At 45.8% G+C, this 25,293-nt stretch overlaps 2 protein-coding genes across 2 annotated transcripts in view; both read right to left on the reverse strand.

Annotated features, from left to right (window-relative positions):
• Window positions 1-297: 297 nt before the first annotated feature.
• use1 (unconventional SNARE in the ER 1 homolog (S. cerevisiae)) lies at window positions 298-11,433 on the reverse strand. Its single transcript, XM_005746800.1, has 8 exons — window positions 11,263-11,433; window positions 6,078-6,127; window positions 4,756-4,834; window positions 4,503-4,655; window positions 4,338-4,353; window positions 4,186-4,207; window positions 3,939-4,101; window positions 298-1,705 (listed from the first exon to the last, which is right to left on the reverse strand). Exons 1-8 carry the CDS (start codon window positions 11,359-11,361, stop codon window positions 1,523-1,525), a joined length of 765 nt encoding a protein of 254 aa, XP_005746857.1. The 5' UTR covers window positions 11,362-11,433; the 3' UTR covers window positions 298-1,522.
• A 2,632-nt stretch (window positions 11,434-14,065) lies between these two features.
• The window catches only part of myo9b (myosin IXB), a 55,561-nt gene continuing 44,333 nt past the window's right edge, over window positions 14,066-25,293 (reverse strand). The window contains exons 17-44 of the mRNA XM_013914276.1: window positions 24,905-25,018; window positions 24,106-24,145; window positions 23,889-24,011; window positions 23,717-23,797; window positions 23,459-23,569; window positions 23,169-23,294; window positions 22,930-23,079; window positions 22,688-22,848; window positions 22,510-22,593; window positions 21,499-22,479; window positions 21,339-21,405; window positions 21,110-21,225; window positions 20,866-20,978; window positions 20,591-20,775; window positions 20,401-20,508; window positions 20,130-20,300; window positions 19,996-20,037; window positions 19,811-19,922; window positions 19,643-19,716; window positions 18,359-18,551; window positions 18,153-18,281; window positions 17,955-18,060; window positions 17,687-17,818; window positions 17,264-17,387; window positions 17,042-17,092; window positions 16,325-16,440; window positions 16,091-16,227; window positions 14,066-15,654 (exon numbers count right to left, since the gene is read on the reverse strand). Coding sequence (XP_013769730.1) covers window positions 15,098-15,654; window positions 16,091-16,227; window positions 16,325-16,440; window positions 17,042-17,092; window positions 17,264-17,387; window positions 17,687-17,818; window positions 17,955-18,060; window positions 18,153-18,281; window positions 18,359-18,551; window positions 19,643-19,716; window positions 19,811-19,922; window positions 19,996-20,037; window positions 20,130-20,300; window positions 20,401-20,508; window positions 20,591-20,775; window positions 20,866-20,978; window positions 21,110-21,225; window positions 21,339-21,405; window positions 21,499-22,479; window positions 22,510-22,593; window positions 22,688-22,848; window positions 22,930-23,079; window positions 23,169-23,294; window positions 23,459-23,569; window positions 23,717-23,797; window positions 23,889-24,011; window positions 24,106-24,145; window positions 24,905-25,018 — 4,504 coding nt within the window. The 3' untranslated portion in view covers window positions 14,066-15,097. The remainder of the gene's footprint in view (window positions 15,655-16,090; window positions 16,228-16,324; window positions 16,441-17,041; window positions 17,093-17,263; window positions 17,388-17,686; window positions 17,819-17,954; window positions 18,061-18,152; window positions 18,282-18,358; window positions 18,552-19,642; window positions 19,717-19,810; window positions 19,923-19,995; window positions 20,038-20,129; window positions 20,301-20,400; window positions 20,509-20,590; window positions 20,776-20,865; window positions 20,979-21,109; window positions 21,226-21,338; window positions 21,406-21,498; window positions 22,480-22,509; window positions 22,594-22,687; window positions 22,849-22,929; window positions 23,080-23,168; window positions 23,295-23,458; window positions 23,570-23,716; window positions 23,798-23,888; window positions 24,012-24,105; window positions 24,146-24,904; window positions 25,019-25,293) is intronic.

Below are 25,293 nucleotides of genomic sequence, written 5' to 3' on the forward strand. Positions count from 1 at the left end.
CGCACAGACTCGCACACGATCGCCGTGTGCTTTCCCCTCCGCAGCCAGCGGCTCTTATTTAGCTTTACTTCATCCTTGGGGCACTCCTAAACGAGTAGCAGGTTTAATTTGGGAATCACCGCTCGCTCGGGCCACCGGGGTCACAGAGGTCATTGTGTGCGTTGATACTCAAAGCTCGTGACTGACGCACACTAGCCGTGTGATGCCACTGCATTAGTTAGTTCCACACTGACAAGAGGACGCCTTCAGGCATCTATCAGGAAAACACACTCTGGACTCATAATGACAACGACGGAGGGAAATTAAATTATTTTATTTCTCTCTTGAATCAGATGACATTTTAGTGATACTACGCACAACACGTGAGCCGTCAAACAGGACGTGAACAAACAGGATCACCTGACACAGGAAACCGACTATAACAGGGCTGACGACGCTGGCTCTGACCCTTAACGACGTTTAGACATTTAAGTGATAAACACCAGTGCGAGTTTACCGAGCTGCTTTCAGCTGGTGATGCTTTACTTTAAAGAACATCACCCTGTGGTTTGTGATTTTGGTCATCGCTACGTTGTTGTTTTTTGGACTGGAAGCCACCACATGTGAGAGCAAACTGGAGGTGAATCACAGACACAGGCCTGCAGCTGCCTGTCTCACATTCACCTCGGCCCGACTTTAAGCCTCAGCAAAGTTTAAACAAGTGAGGTAAGAAAGAAAAGAAACAGTAAAGTTGTCAAAAAGGTCAAGATGAAACTGGTTCTAGTAGCAGGCTGTTGATGTGCTTACTTCTTCTGTAATGCTGCATTTTAACATGCGAGTCTGTGGGTAAATGACTCAATCTGGGAGTGGGCCTCAAGTGGCCACTGGTGGAACTGCAGTTTTTGACTCTTCTTCATTTTTCAGCCCCTCAGGTCAGAACTGGATGTGTAGAAACGTGACCAAGCATAAAAATGTACAGCATGTTTCTATCTGCTTACAGCCACATCACAGTATGATGTTTAAATCAAAGATACTAAACTGGGGATTTAAGGTAAAGCATTAGCAAACGATGGCACATTTGTTACAAACTGAGTTACAGCTGACGGCGACGGTCCATGAACGCCTTTCAGTGTGCACGGGTACTAAACAGATGCTCCACCAAAGACGAGTGTGTGTGTTTGTAGTTTCACTTGGTGACAAAGTGCATACATGTGTTGATTGGCTCGCAGCCGTCCTGATGAGGGTTAAAATAGTTAAGGCTCAGGTCCTGCCGTCCATGCATTAAGACTTTGCTGTTGCTCCCAGCAGATTCTGCTGTGTCAAAAAAGAGAATTCTGGCGCTTCGAGTCGTGATTTAAACTTTAATGTGGAGGAGAAAGATTTCAGTTTCAAAAGTGTAAAGTGACAGTCCGTGAAACTGATTTGTTTTGGTGCTGACAGCTCTAATCTGTATCGCTGTAGCTCTACGGAGGCCTGTGAAGACTCTGCTCTTGTAAACACGGGAGCGTGTCGGGACTAAGAGTTCAGAGGATGATCACGGTCATCATCTGAGTCGGGGGAAGATTCTGATGAAGAGGATCATGCTGATAAAGGTGAAGGAGACTAGGATGAGCATCAGCCACAGCAGCCAGTTCACAGACTTCTTCGTGTGCTGCTCCAACCGCTCGGACTCAGTCTTCAGCTTCTCGAAGTTCAGGTCCGCCTGACGCATGGACTGGCTCAGAGTCTGGAGGCAGAGGGAGACGTCGCCGATATAAACATCAAAACCACAGACAAACAAGCCCGCTGACGGGAACACTCGGAGTCTTTATGCACAGTGTGGCTCCAAAGGCCGGTTAGCAGGCCTATACTGCCCCCTTGTGGCCAGAATCAGTTAAACTCCAAGTTTCTCAAAGAGAGGCAGAAATAGCTCTAGAGCAGGGGTGCCCAATCCCGGTCCTCGAGAGCTACCGTCCTGCAGCTTTTAGATGCATCCCTACTCCAACACAGCTGAATCAAATGGTTTGATTACCTCTTCAGCATGCCATCGTGTTTGGCAAAGGCCTGATAACAAGCCATTCATTTGATTCAGGGAGTTGTAGGGATGCATCTAAAAGCTGCAGGGTAGTAGCTCTCGAGGACTGGGATTGGGCACCCCAGCTCTAGAGGTTGCACAACTTTTTTTCTTTCTAACAAATAAATAAATAAATCTTAAAATAAATGATTTCAAAGATTTAATAAATGTAAATACTGCCAGCACGAGAGGAGGGAAAAAAGGATCTTCAATAAAAATATCACAATTAGCACTTTGTCACCTTTTTATGATGCCCTGAATTCGTTAAGTGTGGGCTTCACTCATGGAAAACTATTTTTTATTTAAGCTGGTTCGAGTTTTCCCGATAAGCAGTTAAAACAAGTTTTGTTATGGACCAAGTTTTTTCCAAGTTTCCATCATAAGACTCAGATTTGGGCCGGTTGGCGGCCACATCAGGTCCTTCAGCACAAATCTTCTTATTAACGTAACTAAAGGTTTGGAAAGGGCAGCTTTTAGCTTTGATCCCCAGCTGCTGAGAGACTCTGCAGGAGGACCTGGGAGCAGCTGGAAGCCCGCCTCTTTCTTCTTCAGGCTCTGGGCGTGCTCACATGAAACATCATGTGACTCCTCTGCACAAAACGATCCCTACGAGTGTTCCCTACTGCAATCAGGGAAGCTAGCGGATAATTATGATAAAAATCTATGTCGAACATTAAAAAAAAGCCCAAAAGCTGTTCTTCTTAATAGATTTATTCTGAGTGCACTTTTAGTGCTGCTGCTTATTTGTAGCATTACAGCTTAAACGTTGCTCCTGTCTTGCAACCTGATGCAGCAGCTGCAATTCCAGCAGCGTAACAGAGATTCGGCAGCAGATTAGAGACAGTTTTTGGCTTAACAGCCTACCTACACAAAATGTATATGGGTACAGCAGAGGGTCTATACTGCACTAAATGGCTGTTGTAAATAATAAGTCAGTGGAAATCTGGCCCTTCCAGCATCCTCTGCTCCCACAGAGATTTTCATCACAAGTGATCTCTGTGATTTAGTAAAAAGAAAGGTCCTTCTGACCATTAACCTCCCCTCATAGCACACCCCTCTGCTTGGGCTTTGTATACTCTGACTTCACTTTATTTGGATTTAATTTCTCACTTTTAGCTTGTATTTATATTGGGCAGGATGCATGATCACCCTGAAACAACTTGAGGAAAGTGGCCAAACCTCAGCTAATCATTCCCATATCTTTTACCGACCCAACCATCATAAAAGTTTGTTCCCAGAGTCAGAAGAGAATCAGGAAGAAAGGCTTTGAATGTGTCGCCCCCGTGTCCTACAGAAATCGACAGAAGCAGCTCAAAGTGTCAGAACTGGTCACGATCGGCGAGTTTAATATATATTTAAATGAGAACTGTGCTGGTTGTGCTTCACCTCGACACAGCTAAAGTTCCAGAATCATCTCCACATTCAGGACGCTTCTCTTTAGCCCACTGTGTGTTTTCTGCTGTTAAGTGTGGGAGCTGACTTCCTGTTTAGCTTCAGCGCCACACTGACTCACTGTTCTGACCATATGTTCCCACAGTCTTCCCATTTTGCTCCTGAGTTTAGACACAGCTGACTGGGAGCAAACAACATGTGTTGCATTTCCTTCTTGGAGGACTCGCACTGTTTCGGCTGAACACGCTGCAGCTTGGGGGCGTGCTTTGGCTCGATTAGCCAGGTGCAAGAGCTCGTTGTGGTCTGAAAAGCGTCTATTTGAACTGCTAACTATTTTGTGCGTTTAGATTTGTGCATGCATTCGGTTTAGAGATGCAAATTAAAAGGTGAAGTTTTTCAACTTCTTCATCTGGAAACAAATCTGCCATTAAACTTTTTTTCCCACAAACACAGACTCAAAAACAGTTTTGCATCAAATCTGTGAGTTATTTATTCCATATATCTGTCCGCTTACCTGGTTGTCTTGTTTGATGATGTTCTGCGCAGCCAAAGTGTTGTTCTTCAGATTTCTGGCCAGGTTCAGCATGTCTTCAGCCAGCTTCTCCTGCAGGTTGTGGTGATGCTGCAGGACGGCGTCCAGCTCTGCGGCAGACTGACGCTCGTCCAGAGGAAAACATCTGCGCAGAGGTGACACAGGTTGAAGCTTTTACACCCAAAAACAAGTCCAACACACGAGATCATTTAGAAAAGCTCGACTTTACCTTCGGTTCCTCAAGTCTCCGTCTAACGTGAGAAGAGAAAAGAAAAATAAAATCACCTCATCTTAAAAACAAACAAATACAATCCTATCGAAATATAATTTGTCAGATTTCCATCTGATGTTATTAAATCCAAGAGGCCGAGTACTTCGTACCTTTTCCCGACGACCCCTGCAGTGACAGAAAAGAACATTTATGAGTTCAAGACAAAATGTGGGAAACGTTTTATTTAGACGTTTCTACCACACTGTGGTAGTTTAGGAGGCGCGCTGCAGTTCGTACAAAGAGGTCACGTCTGCAGTACGGTCAGAGCGTCCTACCGTGCCGAGCAGCTCGTCCCTCATCTCTCCCGTGCACCGCGCCTTCGTCTGCGTGTGGACTTTTTTAGTGACAGACATCCTCTCGTTGGCCATCGTGGCCGTCCGACCGGGGGCAAGGAACTGATTAGCTAAAGCTTTTTCTGTTGGTGAAGACTGAAGCAGAGCGGGAGGGACAGGAAGTCAGAAAACTCAAAGCTTCACTTCAAAATAAAGAAAACACAGTTGTGTCGTGTTAAAAACAGGAAAAACTGACCAGCTTCTCTGCTTCTAGAGTTCCTTTCAGAAAGTTGACTTTTCTCGTGTATTCAGCCAGGACCTCTGGTGTTGGTTTGCTGCAAGGACACACAACCGCTTACTGACAAAGCTTTGTGTTATTAAGCTGCAACGAGCAGATCAAACATCTGCGCTCATAACACGTAAGCCTGATGTGACCTGTTAGAAGATATACTCTTTGCCCTAAACACCAAACATGTTTAAAATAGGGCTGCCACAAACGATTATTTTGATAGTCGACTAGTCACCGATTATTTTTGCGATTAGTCGACTAATCAGATCATCATCCATTAGACGTAAAACTACAGCTTATTGCACCAGCAGCATCTGCTCTTATATAACTATCATTAGCTTACAGCTTTAAGTGTTTACGGTGCTAACTAACAATAAAGACAAGATGATAGTTTATTAAATTTTAATGAAATTTGCAGATTGTTTCGGTGAAGTTTAATAAACTCCTTGCTATCTAAAATATAACAGGACACCGGAGTAAATTCTGGAGCATCTCACACTTCTGATAATCAGCTGTCTGCTTGAGGTTTATTCAGCTGTGTAAAAACTATAACTTTAATCTCAGCCAAACCGATTTACTCAGGAACAAATAAAATACTAAAAAAAGCCAAACAATAACATTTTAAGTTATCTAAGTGACTCATATATATTTAACCTGAGTAGCGAAAGACGGCGGTGGGATTGAAAATGATTTGCCGGGAGTCCGGTGTTCTCACGGCTCTAGTTAGCCTAGCCCCCGGCTCGCTATCGAGCTAGTGGGTAACAGACGTCTCCGAAAACGTCGGAGCACTTTTGAAAATATGCGGTGTCCTGATAAACTGAGCAGATATTTGAGGTTTACACAGCTACATTCTCGCCTGAAAATATGTTAAACGTTTATTTTGTGACCCAGAAAGAATAATAAGAGTAATATTAAAACTAACTAGCTGCCGCCATTGTTGGAAGCTGAGCTGGGCTGCGCTATGAATTCTGGGACACAGCTTCTTCTTCTTCTTCTTCGGGGTTTAACGGCAGCTGGCATCCTTGTACATGCAGTGCTGCCATCTTCTGTTTCAGTCCGTTATTACACTCTTAAATCCTGCTACTTATTCCTGCGTCTTTTGTGATCTTACAAAGCTTCAAACGACGCGTCGACTATTAAATCAGTCGTCGACAATTTTGATAGTCGACGTAATCGTGACTAGTCGACAAATCGTGGCAGCCCTAGTTTAAAATAGGTTCTTAGTAATATATGTACATTTCAGGCAAAAAAAGAAAACACTGAGACAGAAAAGTGGAGGCTGGTGTTACCTCGGGCTTTTCCTCAGAGCCACCAGCATCTCTTCCAGGGCGCCCACATACTGGAGGAGACCAAACAGAAACAGTGATGCTGCTCACATGCTCTCGTTCATCTCATCAATCACATCTTTATTTCAAAGTAACAAATGTTAAATAAACATCCGTATGTCATAGACTACACTGGGCCAAATAACAGAGTTTAACTGACGAGGTTCTTGTAAAAGTAGGCTGAGTTTCTTACAGAGGGTGGGTCACAAAGCCACACAGAAGCCACTGAGACCAGCTTAGGATGACTGATGACAGCACACACTCACTGCTGCAGGTGGACACTAGTGTAGTCTTCATCGACACACACACACACACACAGAGATAATGCGGAAAAACAGCTGTGACGCTGCAGAGACGGTTCCTGAGAAAAGCAAATGACTCTGTGCAGTAAACAGCATCAAGTGGAGGCTCCTTAAATTTATCTTTAATAGTTCCTGTTTGTAGCAAAGCATCGTTGAGGTTACACTAACACACACACTGAACACACCTTCAGTTTGCAGCTGTTAGAAAATAAGTCACGGCAAAATGCACCGTATCTCAAACTCCCACCAACGCCCAGTGGTTGCTGATCTCCACCAACCAGTCAAGCTGCAGTTTCCAGCCACGCTGGCACGGATGAGTCAAATTGTTGATTTGGTGACGTCTGCTGTCACAGCGAGTCGGCTCACTGAGAGAAACAAAACAGACTCTCACCACATCAGACCAAGTGTGCATGTGGTCTAATGACACATGTAATAAGGAGGAAGCAGTGCAAGATGAACGTGTTTGACAGCTGTCAGAGTCGCACTGACTGTTCTTACTTTAGTTACTCTAACCTTTCATTTACTCTAAAAGTAAAAATCATGCAGCTGATTGGTTCATCCTGCTGGTTCAGATTAAAGGGTCTTCACTGCTCAGCTGTAGGGAGCCACTCGGTACAGCGTGACACGAGGTCACTGAGAAGAGGCGTCTTGATTTATTCAGTCCCAAGTGGCCTGGCGACGCCTGTTGTTACTCGTTTGCGTTAAAGCTACAGGTCACACGTTTAACTCAGCGACTGTTCCTTTAAAGCTGCTTATCGTTCATTCTTGGGTGTAAAAAATATTTAAACCTCAAAAACTAAATTAAAGCTTTCAGTGGAATTTAAACAGGCAAACGCTCTGAATTTAACCAAACACGTGTGTCAAAGATAAAAGCTGCACTTTGTTGTAAGACCACTTTGCGCCACAAGAGGGTGCAGTGCAGTGTGTCACCGTAACCTGTGTATTTTAAATCAGCGGTCCCCAACCCCCGGGCCTCGGACCGGTACCGGTCCGTGAGTCGTTTGGTACCGGGCCGCGAGAGTTGAGGCTCGGGTGTGAAATGTCTGGTTTTCAGGGTTTTTATCGTTAACTCGGTAACACGTGTGTTATGAATAAATCTTCTTTTTTTCGGTACCGGTACTAGTTTTATTTTGTTGTATTTATCCGCGACACCTTAAAGGCCGGTCCATGAAAATATTGTCGGGCATAAACCGTCCGTGGCGCAGAAAAGGTTGGAGAGCGCTGTTTTATATGACAGCCTTGCAAAAGACGAGATCTCACGAGGCTCTTTACTAAAAAGAAAACTGTTAGCAGTGCTGCCCCCCGGTGGTCAAAGTTTTAGTAACAAAAGTTAGCCGTAATTTCCCATCACCGAACAATTGTCCATGAAAACGGTGGTACAAATCTCTACGTTACAGAAGTGTCACATCACGACATCGATCATATAGCAACTCTATGCATTCGTGTTTCCTAGCACACAAGCCGCACAGAGAGCCGCGTAATTAATTGAAAATAAATCAAAACTGATGTTCTGAACTCTCAACAGATGTGATCTGGTCCATGTCATCTTTGTTTTAAATTTAAATCCTGTTAACATTTCACCCAATGAGAGTTCACACAGTAATGTGTCTCCATGACATGAAGCATGATGTAAAAAGACCTCAACACAGTTTCAGCGTCCAAACGTAATACCACCAATCTGTTTCAACAGCTGGAGCACAATCACAATATCGCAGCTTTACAGCCGAGCGCATTTACAGCCGAGCGCATTTACAGCCGAGCGCATTTACAGCCGAGCGCATTTACAGCCGAGCGCATTTACAGGTCAAACCCTGCCAGAAAACTGTCGGGCAAGAACAAGTACATAAAGGAAACTCCTTTGTTAACGTTAATCGAGGTGTTCAATTGTTTTGATTTGAGGCCCCGCCCAAGCATATCTGAGTACGAGAGCAGTGTGAGGACTTAATGAGGGAGCTACTCAACAACCTCACTGCTCTGCAAAACATGAAAGAGCTGTTCCTGATGAAAATGGCAACAACAAACATGTTTCACCACTAGAGGCACAAATACTCCGAAGGAGGAGACGCCAGGAGCTGGTGTCTCGGGTTGGAATCCAGTGTGGGGCCTTTCTGTGTGGAGTTTACACAGCACAAAGACATGCATCTGTGGTTAACTGGTGATTCTAAATCGGGCCAGTCCCCTCACCCATCGGCTCTAAGATCTCCACTGCCTACTGGTTAAGACTCAGAGATCAGATTAGTTAGACAGGGAGTCGATTAGGGCTGAACGATTATGGAAAATAATCTAATTGCGATTTTTTGCCCCAATATTGCGATTGCGATGCGATATGCGATTATTTTTTAAGGTCTTTGTCTTCTGTATTATTAAACAAAGACAAGCAATACATCATATAGTATGGCCAATACTATATTACATTAATTTTAAACTGTTCTTTCCTGGAAGACAGACCTCTGTTATGATGACATGAGGTGATGCATGAATTGATGACTGACATTTTTATTTAACTTCTTCAATCACAACAGTATATTTGAACATACACAATAGTTTATTTTTAGCTTACAAACATCTGAGCATAAAGTGCTGACAAGGAACCCTGGTGTAAACATTAAAATGAAAGTCAGTACAATATGCAGATTGCAGAAATATACATAAAAAAAATCAGTGGCTTTACCACACTAGCCTTAACTAACTAGCCGTAACTAGCCTTCTGATTAGCTAATCAGAAGGCTAGTTCTGATTAGCGTCACCGCTGTCTCGGTGGAGTTTAATAAACTCGGCCGTCTGCTTCTTGCTATCTAAAATATAACCAGACACTGGTGTAAATTCTCGACTGTCTCATACTTCTGTTTAATAAGTTTTCTGTTTGACGTTTAGTCAGCTGTGTGAAAACCAAGGAGGAACCCACCCGGGGGATTAATAAAGTTTTATTTTATCTAATCTAATAACTTTAATCTCAGCCAAACCGATTTACTCACGAACAAACAAAACACTGAAAAAAGCCCAACAATAACATTTTAGGTTGTCTAAGTGACTTATATATTACGTTTAACCCGAGCAGCGAAACTCCGCGGTGATCTGAAAATGATGTGCCGGGAGTTGTGCCGTTCTCGGCCGCATCAGTAACCCTCGAGCTCGCGGCTAGCTGTCGAGCTAGCCGGAGGGTAGCAGACGCCTCTGAAAACGTCGAAGCACTTTTGCAAATATGGGATATCTTGATAAACCGAGCAGATATTTGATGTTTACACAGCTACTTTCTCGCCTGAAAATATGTTAAAAGTTTATTTTGTGACCCAGAAAGATTAGTATGAGTAATTTTAAAACTTAGTAGCGGCCGCCATTGCTGGAAACTGGAGTTTGGCTGGGCCGCGCTATGAATTCTGGGATATGGTAGTAATTTGGACAGCCTTCGGCGCGTCGCTGTGACGTAATCGGTCTACAAATGCGGCCTCAGGAGGATGCAGCCCATGAATTTGGACATGTCCAGAGTATAATCGCAGCCTTTGCGGTTAGAAAATTGCACTTGATCATGTCGCGATATTATCGCAAATGCAATATATCGTTCAGCCCTAGAGTCGATCCAGACTTCCTGTACTGGGGGTGCTGGTTCCACAGATCAACAGTGTGGGTGTGAGTGGTTATCTGTCTCTCCATGTAAGCCCTGTGACACACCTCACCTGGCCAGGATGTACCCTCCCCCTCATCCTTTGACAGTTAAGGTTAGCCCCCCCCCTGAGGAATATTGATGGATTGTGCAGATACTTAAGAATTACAAGTTTAAGTTACTTTAGTTTAACAAAAACTACACTTCCAGAGAAAACTCGACCCAGAGTATCTCACTGCAACTCTGCGGCTTTCAAAGGAGTGAGGAGGAAAGGAGGTCATTTATGTGAAAAGGGAAAGTCCATCTCTGAACCGAGGAGGGGGCCTAAGAGCACGTCTTTCACTTTCTTACAATGCTGTGATTGCAGCCCCTGTGACCTCTGAATGGTTCTCATGCCCACCATCAATGAGTATGACAACAGTATATGGAAGATCATGAAACTTGGCTGACGCTAGTTTTGGCTGATATGCAAATGTTTAAAAGGCTGGGAAACTGCAGTGAGCTGAGAATGAGGAAGTCACAGGTGAGTGATGAAATGTTTCTCCCACTGAAAACAAACAGATGAACAGAAACAGCTTTCTGGGACTAGCTAGAGCACCTGTGTGCTTACATTTTGCTGTGTCACTGCTGCTTAGTCACACTTTAAGGTCACCAGCTCACTGGAAAGGAAGAAAGGATGGCTGGATGGATGTCCTTCACCCAACATGATGCGCACTATTTTCCATAGCATAATAAATATTGTCGCAAAAATTTCTCTGAAATATCGCGATGTAATTTAAAGGCTGCATCACCCCGCTGGTGCGCAGAAGCTGAGTCTGCAGCTCCTGACTGTCTATGAGGCAGCAGGGGTTGGACGGCTGGAGGAAAACTCGGGTTGCAGCTGATTCTCAGCCGATCGTTCTTATTAAAAAAAGAAGAAGCTATAAATAAATACAGTTACTGTTAAAGATATGAACACATGGAGGATCTTCTGTGAGGAACATGGGTGAAAGGAAAGCTTCGGAAACGAGATTAAACACTAAAATACAGCAAATCTGCTGCAGCAGACTCGCCGTGTGTCGCTACAGTGACATCTCGGCTGTGACTGAACCTGTGCCCGAGGGGCGAACAGCTTAAATGTGCCTCCCGACAAAAACAGAAAGAGGTTTGCGCGACGACGTGGCTAACAGCGGCTCACAACAACAACAGTCAGGCTAACGTCATCACGACACGGTCGTTACAGCCGCTCCGAGCCGTGCCGGGTTACCTTTTCAAGCCTCCACTCCGCCTCTCCCCGTTTCTCCGACGCCAAAGACTCACAGCGAGACAATAACCTGATGAAATTGATTTCTAGTCTGGAAGCCATGTTTGGTTTGAAGCCGACACAGCGGCGCAGCAGTTTGACGTCAAGCCGAGCGGCGCAGACGTTATGGGCGGAGCGTCGCCCGCCTCTTTTTTTTTACGTTGTCAATGAAAATTTTACTTTAAAAAGCTAGACTAATAATAATAATAATAATAATAATAATAATAATAATAATAATACATTAATTATTATATTAATTATATTAATAATAATAATCTCGTCAGATCCCAAAGTTTTATCTTAATCTATTTCTCTCTATTCGAGAGAAATAAAATAATAAAATAAATATAAAACACATCATTCTGGCACGAAACCCACAACATGTCTGTATGTAGTACTTTTTTATTTATGTATGTTTTGTATGTGTTTATATACAGTTCTTAAAAAAATACTGCCATAAAAACACTAAAAGAAAACTAAAAGTTAAAAATATTGTTTGTAAATTTTATTTATTGGGCAAATAAAACTCTAAATTCACTTTTTTATACCCCAATTTGAGGTGCCATACTGGACTTCTCTGAGAGTCAAGCACAACGATTTTTTTCTTTTACGCAATGTCAGTAAATAATAATAATAATAATAATAATAGTAATAATAATAAAAATAATAATATGTGCTTTCCTATTTTTTCTGCTTTTTTGTAAAAGATTACATAAATAAAATTAAAAATATGATTTTTGACTGACAAGCTTGGACAAACTCAGTCGTTACAGAAACATAGAAAATGAGTTTGATATTTTCAGTACTGTTAATTTAGGGTAATTATGGCATAAACATTACACTGGGTGGTGGCCTGATAGTTTATCAAGTACCCATGTATGCTTATATTGACTGTATTGATTACGTTTTGTTTTATAATACATGGGTTATTTTGCTGTACGGTATCTCTGACACTCAAACTGCTTTACATGTAAACAGACGGAATGAAAGATTAGCACTGGATATAAAGTCATGTTGTGCTTATCACTACACTACAGTGCGTAAAGTATAATAGCCCATTTAGTACACGGTCTGCATCACTTTATTACTGAGTGAGGGCACTCAGTGTTTAGACCTTTTCATATGGCCTACATCATCTACAGCTTCTAGAATCATAACTATTTTTGCAACGTGGAGCACCGATTGGAGACAGTTGACTGAATCTTCTCACCAAAGTTTTAATCTGTAGCTCGGAAACTTCTGCACCACCAACGGGCTGAAGTTGGAGCTGCTAAAGGAGTTTTCCAGATATGAGGCGTCTGTGGATCAAGTCCAAGAAGGAGGTCATCCGGCAGGTCACATGACACAGCCTGTTCAAATCTTCAGAGCAACAATTTTAGTCTTCATGTCAAAAATAGTCCCAGTCTGTTCAGGCCTTGAACGCTTCAGGACTTTGTTTGCACCTGTTGGGTGGGATAAACACTTTTTAATGATTTGTTAACCTAGTTCAAAGACCCCACATACTATCACTGCAGCGCGCTTCCACCTGAGCATGCCCAGCTGTGTGGGTGGTGCAGAGAGGAGAACAATCATCTATCAGACTCACGTATCCCAACCCGCATGGAGGTACGTGAAACTACATAAACTTGAATTTGCTTAACAGTGGATGGTGTGCGAGGCTGGTAAATCACCCACGACCAGGAAGGAAAATGCTGACCACAGCTCAGGGCGTAAAAACGGCAAAAATAAATGTAACCACTTCAAGGGGCGCTTGCGTGACACTGTTAAAACTCATGTTGGTGTAATTTCCTGTGTGCGGCTCTGGTGCAGCTTTATGAAGTCTGAAGAAATGACTCGTATGACATCACTTGAAAAACAGATCTTGCATTGTGGCAGCTGATCCTGAACTGTGGAGCCTTTGTGTGCTCAAGGTGCATTAATTCCACTCCACACAAAATCAAAAGCAGCGAGGTCTGTGCAGACGGCTGCAGTTTACTGTGACAAAGAAGCGGCTCATTTAAGAAGACCTGACCCGAGTTGTAATGACTGTTTAAGGCAGGAATGGCTCCGTGAGACTGTAAAATTATACCCACCTCTGGGAGTTTTAGCCATCTTAAAGCAAAATGTTAAACATACACACTCCGGCCACTTTATTAGGTACACCTGTTCACCTAGTGGTTAATGCAAATATCAAATCAGCCGAGTCGGTGCTTTTAAACACGCAGATATAATCAAGACGACCTGCTGAAGCTCAAAATGAGCAAGAAAGGGGATTTAAGTGATACTGAACAGGGCTGGTTGTTGGTGTGAGGATTTCAAAGACTGCTGATCTGCTGGGATTGTCCCACACAACCATCTCTGGGGATTACAGATAAAGATCCAAATAAGAGCAAATATCCAGCAAGCGGCAGTTTGATGCTAAAGATCAGAGGCTGGCCCGACGGCTTGGAGCTTATAGGAGTGCAGAAGATCATCTCTGAACATGTTAAACCCTGAAGCAGATGAGCTACACCAGCAGGAGACCACACCAGGTGGTCTGTACCCAGTACTAGCAACATGTACCTAATGTAATGCCATGATGTGCAGTATTTCTAGTTTCATGTTACTACATATTGTCTGTGCTGAAGGTCCAAGTCAACCTATGAACCTAATTTGGAGCAGACTAACTCCTGGAGAGTTTATAAACGTCCTACAGTTTTATTTTAATAACTCTTGTTTATCACCAGCTTCTGTTTCCAGCGTAAAAGAAAATCGTTGTAATTGTGCGTGAAACACAGAGCAGCGCACGTTACAAGCATCATGTACTGTATTTTCATGTTAATACTAAGAAACATTACAGCTCATTCAGTCAAAGTCACCATGCACTCTGTTACACATCAGAACATCTTCCTCATAATCCAGACGAACTAACATCATCATACATCATCATCATCAGCAGTCAGAGAGGAACATTAGTATTACATCTCATACAAAGTTGGCCGGAGCTGTGCTTCAGCAGACTTTTCTAATAATGGGACCGAGTGATTTTAGAGGAGGGGAAGTTCAAGGACACGCGGTGGCACCGCTCTTGGATCGTGGCTGGGTTTGTGTGGGTTTCCGTGGAGAAAGTGGCGTGTGCTGCTCCCGTTCCCTTTGCTGCGTGAATGCAATGACTTCCTATTTGGTGTGTTGTGCGGCGGGTAAAACATGAAGGCGAACAGAGAATGCTGTGTGTGTGCAACAGTCACAATGTGCAGGTTTAGGTCCTTGTTTTCCACGACAAACACATCCCTCCCTCTGCGAGCACCGTTCCATCATCGTGACATGAGAATGAGCTTTTTAACAAGTCAATGTACAACATCAAGGCACTAGCTAACGTTTCAGCGAGCGGGTTTCACTCACTGGGAGAACTAAGAAATGAAAAGTGCGACTGAAACCTGCAATATTTTCTTGAATTAGCACAAATTAATAAAAAAATCATTATGAGGCTACGGGAGGAAACTGCCTCTGGTCCCACTGAAGTAATCAACAGTGAGGACAACATATTAAAAAGATTGAAAAGGTGCTTGGCAACATGTGGTCCAGTCCTTTTGACTAACGACACGTTAGTTCCCTCAGACAGCAGCAGCTGCAGTTTGTGCGAGCTGGGTTCATGCATGTGCAGCCGCAGCAGCTGCGCCTGCGTCGCGTCTCTCCTTTCCTTTACACACATCAAGTTCCAGCCTGTCCGAGCGCTCTGCTGCGTCGAATCCGAGAGCGGTTGAATTCGTTTTGTTTGTCTGCTTGCGGGTCGCCGTCCTTAATCCTCTTCACCTCTCCAGTCGTTTGTGCTCCTCCCCGCTCAGACTTCATCATCCATGTACGGGATGTCCGGGTCAGAAAACCGTCTGTGGACGTTTGAGACTTTCGTGTCGCTGTGCTGGAGCTGAGGAGTGGGCGCAGCCGTGGAGACGGAAGAAGAGGAAGAGGCAGCTGAAGGAGGACAGGAAGAAAAACGCAGCAGCAAGTCGCACTCTGACCCGTCGAGGTAAAGGGACTGGGTGCTGTCTTTACGGCGGCCGGGCTGCTCTCGTCTCTTGACCGAGAAGGCGGGCGCTCGGCTTCCGGGAGGGGCGTGAGACTGAGGTGGACTCGAGGTTGGCGCCTGGGAGCAGACTCCCTGCGGGAGTTTAACCGTGTTTGGGATGATGGGGTTGCGACGCTGAAGCGGATGCCTGAAGGAGGCGTTGGAGGATTCAGAAGTTGAAGAAGTGCAGCTGGCCAAAGAAGAGGTGGAGCTAGCAGGGGTGAGGGTCGACACAGAGATGCGTCCACCGGGGACTTTAGGCCTCTGGGTCAGATCTGAAGGTCTGGGAAGACAAAGCGGTTTGGATCTCCTCAGCTGATGAGCACCGCGTCCTGGAAGAGAAGAGGATAGAGGAAGGATGAGGAATATTTAACCAAGAGGCTCACAGCAGAGTGAAAGGCAAAAGGAAGATCATGCAACCATGTTAGGCAAGAAGAAAAATCAAAAAATGCACCCAGTGAGTTACAATTACAAGCATCTGATCTGATGTGGACGCCAAATGTTCAGCAAATCAACTTTGGGTGAAACGTGAGCATGCAGCCGTGCCACACATGCATTTACATGCACACAAACACACAAAAACACGGTTGCCGTTCCTCCGACCTGCTTTGCTACAGAGCAGACGTCACCGCCCACCTTCACCATCACTGGTCCAGACCTGTGCCACAAAAGACAGGAAGGGCCCCGCCCAGCAGGCCCCGCGGTCTGGTCAGAAACCCGCAGGAGACAGAAACAGGTAGGAAGTCCAGACTGTACCTTACTACTGACCTTCAGGCTCCGAGCTGTGAGCCGAGCGCTGCTGCTCGTCCAAGAGGCTCTCAGAGCTCAGCGAGGCTTCGGAGTCGAGATTCTCCTGGTCTGAACCAGGCTGCTCCATCTCTGGCAGGCGACAGGCAAGATCCTCTCTGAAGGTGAGATGAAGAGGAAATCACATGCATTAGGAACTGGACAATGAAGACAGCACACCTGAGGAACTGAAAAGTGCTGAGAGCGCAATCTTACTTCTCCTGTTTGATGGACTTGATACGTTCCATCAGGTTCTTCTCGGCCTCCGTGTCCGAATCCAGAGGCTCGTTCTCGGGGACCACGCTCAGATCAGTGCTGACCTTCTCGTGCATCTGCACAAGACAGAGGATCACACCTTCACCCAAACTGAAAACGTCCACAGTATAACAAACGCTAAAGAAACAGACACACATGACTTTAACCCAAACCTGAAACTGAACCAAAAGGTGTTAGTGAGGTCGAGAGAAAGGCAGGGTGATGGGGAGGTTTTCATGCACCTGCATATGAATTCTTACAGAAAGTATTCAACGAGATCCAAGTGAATGCACACTTTTACTCTTTTCACCAAAATGTGCTGCCGAGTGATTGCTCTGTGGACAACACCACCTTCAGAGCTCTGTGGCCTTCTTTCCTCTTAAGGTTGAACAAATCAGTCACAAAACAGCTGTTCGTAGGTAGTAACAGTCCTTCAAACCCAGAACCACGGTGTGCTCTCACATCACAAGCAGGGCACAAACCAGTTAACATGCAGTCTATTCCCAGTTAGTATGGAAGAATAAACAGTATTAAGGAAAGAAAAACCCCCAAACACACACACGACAGCCAAAGTTTGACCCACATCTTACATGCCATGCACAGGCGCCTCGACATGGCAGACCACTACAAACTACAACTACAAGGTCGACTCTACCAGGAGAAATCGATGATACGTACCACCGCTCCTTTGTAAGGAGCTGGTAGCCTGAGCGGTAAACGCCAGTAGTGCTAAAGAGAGACAAGGAACATTGGACACGTTACGCACGGAAGCTAAAGATATCAGATTCTGACAGTGGGGTCGACTTTATTGCGTGACCTTCATCCAGCTTCTTAGTGTCGACTTAATTTGTCTAAATGGACAAGGACGCAGACAGAGGCGAGCGGCGCTCTCTTCCTCACCGTGTTCTGCCTCTTGAGCTTCAGCTGGTTAACGGCTAGAGCCTCGGCGTACTCCAGCTGCTCGATTTCCTCCATCTTCTCGTTGTAGCGCCGGATCTGCTCGTTGATGAGCATCTCCACACATCTGCAAACAAAAGAGCGATCAGGACCCACACTCCTTCCAGCCTTTGGGAGGTTTTGGTCCGATTAGACGGCTCACGGGAGGGGCTCATGTGATTGGTGGGGCTTCTTTCTACTATGTTAGCGGCTTAACATTACAATACAAAGCATCTTGAGGATTGGTTCTATATAAAATAAACTGACTTAACCGAATAAATTAAAATGTAAATATTTCCTCTTTCAGAGTCCAAGTGAACACAAAGACCCCACACCCACCCAATTCAACCCTCGTATTACATTCATGAGATTTCTTGGCGGTCTTACGTGGTTGTCTTGGCAACGTCTTTCATGCTGAGCAGTGGGTCTGCGCTGTCCGGGCAGCGGAGGATGCACGGTGCAAACACTATGGCCAGTGAGTTGGGAGACATGCGGTTGTGAGCCTCTTCTTTGCACACCCTGCAGGAGAATCACACACTGCTGTAAATGATCACCTCGCCGTTTAACTGAATACACGCATAACAAATAAGACAGGACGCAATAGCCATCTCAGCGCAGGAGAAGTGATCAGAATCAAACAAACGAGGATCCCTGCCTGACGAGGTGGAAGACGAGCCTCTCCAAGGTGTTGTAATTTGCAGTCGGGAGCTCGTCCAGCACTTTATAGATGGCATGAAGCTGCTCCTGCTTCTCTGGAAGGTCTGACGAGAGGAAAGTGCAACAAAAATCAATTCTTCAAAAACAGACAAAAATGCAAAGACACGAGCGCACTAGTGAGAAACGTCCTCCTCACCGACTGCATGCAGGAAGTCGTTGTAATGTGTGAAGGTCATCAGTGGGTCTGGCAGCTCCCTCAGCCACTGCTTTACCAAGCCTGTCACTGTGTGGATGGGATAGTCTTCGAGGCAGGCCGAGTTGGGGTCTAAACACAAAGTCGTCGTCAGCTCAGCGATGTCGTTTTAGGAGTCAGAAAAAGCAGAAACCAAGTTGATGTCTGACCTGTGTCCAGTTTCTGGTGAAGCTCTTTCATCCGGTTGGCAGAGCCCGATTTGCGATAGATGCCCTCCGTGTAGAGGCCGTGCATCTCCACGTGCTCCAGCATCATTTCCAGCACCATCGGTACCGGATTCTTTTCATTGAGCAGGTGACACACACGCACCCCGAAGTGCTGCCCGGTAAACTCGTCATCATTCTGTGGAGTCACCAGACGGCAGCGGTCAGTCGGACCTCGCCATGATCCACCCACAACATCCGAATCACACATTCTTCACTACAAACTTCACTGCGCTGTTATATATAAAAACATGTTCCCAAATATTATTGAACACGTGGAAGCGTGCTTCCCAGGCAGCTGCTTCCTCCCAAAGGGCCGCTTTCATTAACTTTATTTAACGTTTTCAAACACTGCATGTCTATGATCAAAGATAAATATGCAGCCGACGCCGACAGTGCAAAAACGCTTCTTAAAAAGACCAGCAGAAAAAAAATTACTTGATTAGAAAATTTTATTTTTTTATTCAAAGCTAGTGGAACAGGGGCTGGATTAGAAAACGTTTTATGCACAGTGTTTATAACTAATCACTAACCCAGCCCTGTATTTTATGCACAACACAGACTGTATATAAAAGATGGATACCACTGCAAATCGAAGCCAATGTGCTTAAAACTGCATTCTCTCCAATGGCCAGTAGAGGGCAACGCTGATGGTAACAAACCTCAACTGGAGAGAAAAATGACTCGACTTTAGTTCAGTGAACGTCTCGTGATGAGTTCATGGTCCCAAACATGAGTTTCAAACTTCTTCATGATGATAGGAAATTATGGTTACATTTAAAAACAAAGCGAGGTTTGATTCTGGGCGTGGCTACTTTGTGGCTATGACATGAAAGGGAGTGACATTTCGTAGTCTTCCTGACCTCTCCGTGCAGGTTAGACTACACACCACCTTTAAACATACATTTACACACAATGTCAACGAGCACATCATTTTTATTATGTTTGTGTTTTTTAAATTGAGTTAACAGGAACAGGAGGTAATTTTAAGTAGATGAGAATCATTTAAAACACTGGATTAACTCGTTTACAGTATTCCACAAACTTTAAACACTTCGTCTTCCTCTCATCCACGACTTCAAATCACGGATTAACCAGATGTGAATGTTAGCAGACGGTGGGAGGAGGAGAACCACTGCACCGACATGCTGCAGGAGTGTGCAGGTCTAACCTTTGGTGGGCAAATGCAAACCAGCCATCCTTTACTTACAGTCTATGATGAAAACCCACCTTTTTGGCAGAGAAGGTGGAGCAGTCGGTGTTTATCTTGGAGATGCACTTCTTGTGGCACACCATTTTACAATCTGTGAGAAAAGATTAAGAATTGAACTCAGTGGAAGCTGAACTTGAGTCTTTTACAGCATGCTGTGCTGAAAACGTTTCGTCGGGCTCACTCACTGCTGCACATGTAGGCCTTCTCCATGCCCCAGATGTAGGAAGTACACTGGTCACATGACTGCATAATGTTGACCTGATAGTTACTGAAAATGTGATCCAGCGGATTTTCCACCTGAAAAGACAACCAATCAATTAAAGACAAAATCATTACTGTGATAAAAGACGTCAAACGCTGCATCACTTACACTTTTGTCTTTCTTCCTCCTCTTCTTTCTCGCTTTGGCGGGCTGACGACAGACAGGCACAAATCACAGGTGTGAACACTGTTTTTCTTATTCGCAGTGACGAGGCTGAACAAGTCGAGTTGCTTTGTTTTTACCTTTGCAGGTTCAGCCTCCTCCTTCTTCATCTCTCCTCTGATGAAACCATCCAGCACCGACTGGAACAGGTTCACCACCAGTTGGACTTCTTCCTTCCTTTTGCTCCCTGCCAGGTGCATCACTTTGTTCTGGTAGCCTGACATTAGACCTTTGTAGCCGATGGTGGGTTTCTGTTAGGAGACGGGAGGGAAAACGAGGAAGAAGAGACGATGGTGAGGGTGAACGTTGATCGTGTGATGAAGCTGCTTTGATGGCAGCTCAGAGACTTACAGGAAGAGAATACATGGCTTTGATGTTCTCTCTGAACTGCATGGTGGCTGTCACAAAGATGTTTTCCGTCTCTGACAGCGTCTTGCTCCTGGAGCGGAAATCGTTCACCTGCAGAGGAATAAAACCCTTTTAGAAACGTGCGAATCTCATTTCCTACATCGAGTCCGTCATCTTGTCGCCTTTCGCTCACCTGGTTGCCCAGAAACTCGTCGAGGTGCCGCAGCTCGTTGGCGTTGGTGATTTCTCGATCCAGCGAGGCATTCCACTGTTCAGAGACTCGTGTGGCTCGGCTGATTTTAATGCTGGGATTTCTGCCTATAGCTTTGCCGCCACGGTCACCGGATTGAGATCGGGGCGCGTGTCCGGATATCGGGGCTGAAAGAGAGAACGCGTCCCGAGTCGATAAGGCCAGAAACTACAGCAGGTGAGCAAAGCAGCTTCAGCTACTCCTCTTGTGCGATTTACCTTCCCATGCGGTCGACTTCTCGTTGAGAGTCTGAGCGAAGGTCAGCTCCCCGTTGTCTGGAGTCTGGGCATCTTTGCCTTTTTTAAAGATTTTGCTGAAGAAACCGCTGGGCCTGCGATCCACAGAAGCAAAACACATAAGAACGACCACACATTAGTTCACGTCACAGACACGCCTGACATTCATTCGTTTCTTTTTATGCAACCAGAACATGTGTTTGCACTCCATCAGCAGCTGTGGTACCTGTCAGGTGTGGATGCGACTGAGTGGGCTGAATCCTGGTACCCGGCAGCCTCCTGCTGTCTCTTTCTCACGGAGCCTCCCTTTGAAACATCACCAGAGCTGTCAGTCGGGGAAAGCTGTTCAGCAGAGAATATCCAGTTACTTACACGACATCAGAGCGCAGATGTTCCCACAAACTGACAAACCTTTCTCTATAACGGCCACTTTACATTGAATCGACGGAAAATACCTCTTTGATGGAAGCGCCGGCATCAGAGCCGGGAGACAAGCTGTCGATCGACGAGAATGTTTCATTCCTGAAACGCAGACAGAAGAAGAAGATCGATTAAAGAAAAGCCGAACTGAACCAACTGTTGTAAAGTAGCTTCAGCCAGCAGACTGAGACGTACAGCTTTTTGGTCTGTTCTCTGCTTTGAGGTGGAGAAGGGCTGATGTTCTCAGAGAGCTCCCCGTTACTCCTCCTCCCCCTCCACTTTTCCGGCTTCTCCTTTATCGCCCCAGGCCGACGCTGCAGATTTACCGCGCCGACATTCTCGCTGAGGCCGTTTCTCTCCGACAAAGAGTCGGCGGGCGCCAGAGGTAATGAAGACGGACGGACAGGACCGGCGGAGGGAGGAGAACTTTTTGCCTCCTTCTTCGCTCCCTTGTCTTCCTTCACTTTCCAGTTCACAAAGGTGTACTGGTCCAGCTCCTTGCTGTCTGAGCGCTCTTTTAGCTTCGATGGCTCCTGGTTTTTGCTCTTCGGCGTGGTCGTGGGATCCTTGTTGGTGGATGAAGACGAGGCGACTCGCTCGGACTCCCTGCGGCTGTGTTCCAGCCCTCTTTGCCTCCTCTGCTCCCTCTTCTCCTGGCTCCTGGTTGACAGGCCCCTGTTAACAGTCGAAGATTGTGGTCTCTTTTGTTCAGCGTTTGGAGGTGTGGAGGTTGTGCTAGCTTCTTTATCCTCGCCCTCAGCTGGAGATGTGGGCGTAAGTGCACTGGAGATGAGCCTATCAGAGGGCAGATCAGCCTTTGACTCTTCTAGTGTTTGGCTCTCCAGATCCTCCTCCTCCTCATCCAGCTGGGGTCCAGCCTCAGCTTGGTTACCGCAAGCTTCCGAATGCATTGCCTCACGCTCCAGCTCTTTCTCTTTGCCACGTTCTTCCTCTGAATTTGAACTTCTATTAACATCTTCACCCTCCTCTTCCTCCTCTAAACCCTGTGCATTGAGGTTTTTATCCAGCATCTCCTCAGTGACCAGCTCTATATCCGAGTCCTCTCTCGTTTGAGGTTCCTCTGCAAGTCGTTGCTCCTTTGCTTTCCTGGCTGCCTCTTCTGCCCTTCTCCTTGCTGCTTCTTCCATTCTTCGCCTTTGCTCCTCTTCTGCTTTTCTTCTTGCCTCTTCCTCCTCTTCCCTTCGCATCCTCTCTTCTTCTGCAGCCCTCCTCCGAGCCTCTTCTTCCTCCTCCTCTTTCTTCCGTTTCTCCTCACGGATTGAAAGGCACCTGAAATGCACAGCAGATAATGTGACACCAGACTGTCAGCGTCACCTCTCACGCAGCAGATTACACAGGCAGCCCCGCCGAGTGTGTTTTCTACCTTCTGCGTGCAGAGTGTCCTCTGACCAGGGCCTGGATTTTGGTAGCGCCTCTTCTTTGCTTGGCGTACGCCGATCTCTGTCTGTGGCCTCTCCACACCGCCTGGATCAGAGTGGCCGCCTGCCGTCTTTGCTCCTCTCTGCGGTACCGACGCCATGAACGCTGAGAGAGAGGGCGACGGTGAAAACAATCAGCACCGTTCTTAAAATACCTCCCAGAGTTTGGAATCGGGTCTGTGTTTACCTGGATCGTGACGGCCGCCTGCCTCATCTCTAGAAACTCTTTCCTCTGCAGGTGAGCTCTGACCCAGCGCTGAAGGAAGATGATCTTGCGCATTACGTCCTTGTGCAGCACGTCCTGCAGCTGCTGTCGCTCGAGCTCTTTCAAGAACACCTGAAAGGACAAAACACACCAGAGTGGCATCACGAATGTGGATGCTGGTGTCTGCAGGACCACGTTTATAGGAGCGTAACAGGTTGTACCTTTGTTTTGCCTATCTGGTATGTGGTCGGGTTGAGGCCCATCTTCTTCTCAAGCAGCGCTGAGATGTCCTCTTTGCAGGCAGTCGCGTTCTTTGGCAGCAAAACCCTGAACTGCTCCATGAAGTCCTGCAGGAACAGAAAAGCATATGAATACAGCAGGTGGAGCAGTTTCCACTTCTGTTTTTCACATGTGCCCTGACGCAGACCAGAATATTAACATCTAATCAACATGAAAATATGAACTCCGTGCCTGAAGTGAATTTCCCAAAGGAAGGGCACATTTGCAATACCTGGAATGTGTACTTGGCTCCGTAGCCGGACCTCCTGATGCGAACGGTCTCCAGCATACCCGTGTATCGCAGCTGCTGCAGCACCAAGGCTTCATCCAGATGCATCTCCTTCTGCTCAGTTTGACATAAATACCCACGATCATCATTTACAAAGTGGTAACAATGTGACGAGTTCTTGTTATTAAAAGCACCAAGAATTTACGCTGTTATTGCATTTAAAAAGAACGAAAACATCAACGACTAAAGAATCACGCTTACCTTCTCAGCATTGGAGCGGATACACCGAATGAAGAAAGGCTCGGCTCTGTTTAGAGTCTCTAAGAGTTTGGTCAGAGAAGTCTGAGGACAACAAAAACAGCGGTTTGCCGAAGCTTCGCAGAGGCGATTGTTTGCAAGCACAATGTGCAGATAAGGTTACAGGTAAAGTTACCTGGAACTGGGCACTGATGCTGGGAGGCTTCTTCTTCTTGTGCAGGTGGAGCAGAGACTTGGTAGTGCGATCCTGCAACGTCAGGCTCACGATGAACTTTAGAGATCGAGAATCCAGCAAACTCTGCAGAGCAATAAATGGAAGATGAATTCCTTTGCTTGCAATCTTCAAACTGAGGAAGAGCACAATCTCAGGTTTATCTGCCTTTACACTTTACCTTTGGGATGGGTTGCCTTATTTTGATGCCCTTGTTTTTCCTGCAAAAAGTGAAGAAACAAACTTTGAGTCTGACGGACAGAAGTGCTGAACGCCTGACGACTTAATGAGGAAGCGGATGATGTACGTGAAGGCCAGGTTAGTATGGATGGGTGACTCCTTCATGCGCAGACAGTGATGAACATTAGGCTTGGACCTGAATCGGATGAATGACGAGCGCGAGAAGCAAGACTGATGAGAAGGTGAGTGACGAGGGAAGGACGACAGACAGAGGAAGAGGATGTATGCTGCAGGAGACGGGATGTAACTCTACACAATGAGCCCAGCAGAGGCTCGTACTCAGACGTACTCTCTCTTTCATCACTGCATAAAAACAAAACCCTAAACTTCAAATCCTCGTCGCTGCTTCTGCTGTAAAATGTAACATGCTGCAAGGCTGCTGGGCCATTACGTCACAAGATGCTCTGAAGGACCTTGCATGCCAACAGTCTGGAAATTCATGCAGCAGCAAACAAAAGTATTCATGGCGTTTCAGCCTTCAAGAAACCTCGGCACCTACACACCAGAGCTAACAATATGAATATGCAATAATGAATATTTTATTTGATCAAATCACATCAGACTGGAATCATCTGGCTTTAAATGTGACCGCGGAAACTAGTCACTGCTGGAAATATCGACTCCAGCTCCAAACACGTGTGATCTACTTTATTATTTAAATAAAGTTTAACATGAGCATGGTCTGCCTGAGCTGCACTGATCTGAGCAGGAGCTGATGCCAGGTCTGTCTGCAGACTCACTGAAGGACGTGTCGCGGGAAGCGGAGGCGACCCCAGGACTGCAGCAGTTTGCGAGGGTCCTCACCATCCAGCTGCAAGTTCTTAATGGAGCTGATGATCTCTGCATGCATGTTTCTGATCACACCGCACGCACACAAACAATCGGCGTAAACAGGGGGAGGGAGGGGAAGCAGGAGAGGTGGGGGGGAAACAGAGAAGGGGCAAAGAAGGAGGGAAGGAAAAGAAGTAAAGCGGGGTGTGACAAAACATCTCTGTTAGGAAAACAAACCACCAAAAACACACACTCAGGAGAAACGTCAGCTTTCACACTGTGAAGAATGACCCACAAAACCTTTAGTGTTCATGTAGAAGGAAACCACAACACACAGACACACAACCAGGAAGCTATG

This window comes from Pundamilia nyererei, unplaced genomic scaffold (genome assembly GCF_000239375.1).
Source record: "Pundamilia nyererei isolate P.nyererei 1_Seehausen unplaced genomic scaffold, PunNye1.0 scaffold00183, whole genome shotgun sequence".
NCBI lineage: Eukaryota > Metazoa > Chordata > Actinopteri > Cichliformes > Cichlidae > Pundamilia > Pundamilia nyererei.

Coding starts and splice junctions, on each gene's coding strand:
- use1 (XM_005746800.1), bottom strand. CDS start 11,361: ATGGCTTCCAGACTAGAAATCAATTTCATCAGGTTATTGTCTCGCTGT. Junction 4,835..6,077: donor GCTCTGAGGAAAAGCCCGAG/GTAACACCAGCC, acceptor GTGTCCTTGCAG/CAAACCAACACCAGAGGTCC. Junction 1,706..3,938: donor TCATCAAACAAGACAACCAG/GTAAGCGGACAG, acceptor CTCTGCCTCCAG/ACTCTGAGCCAGTCCATGCG.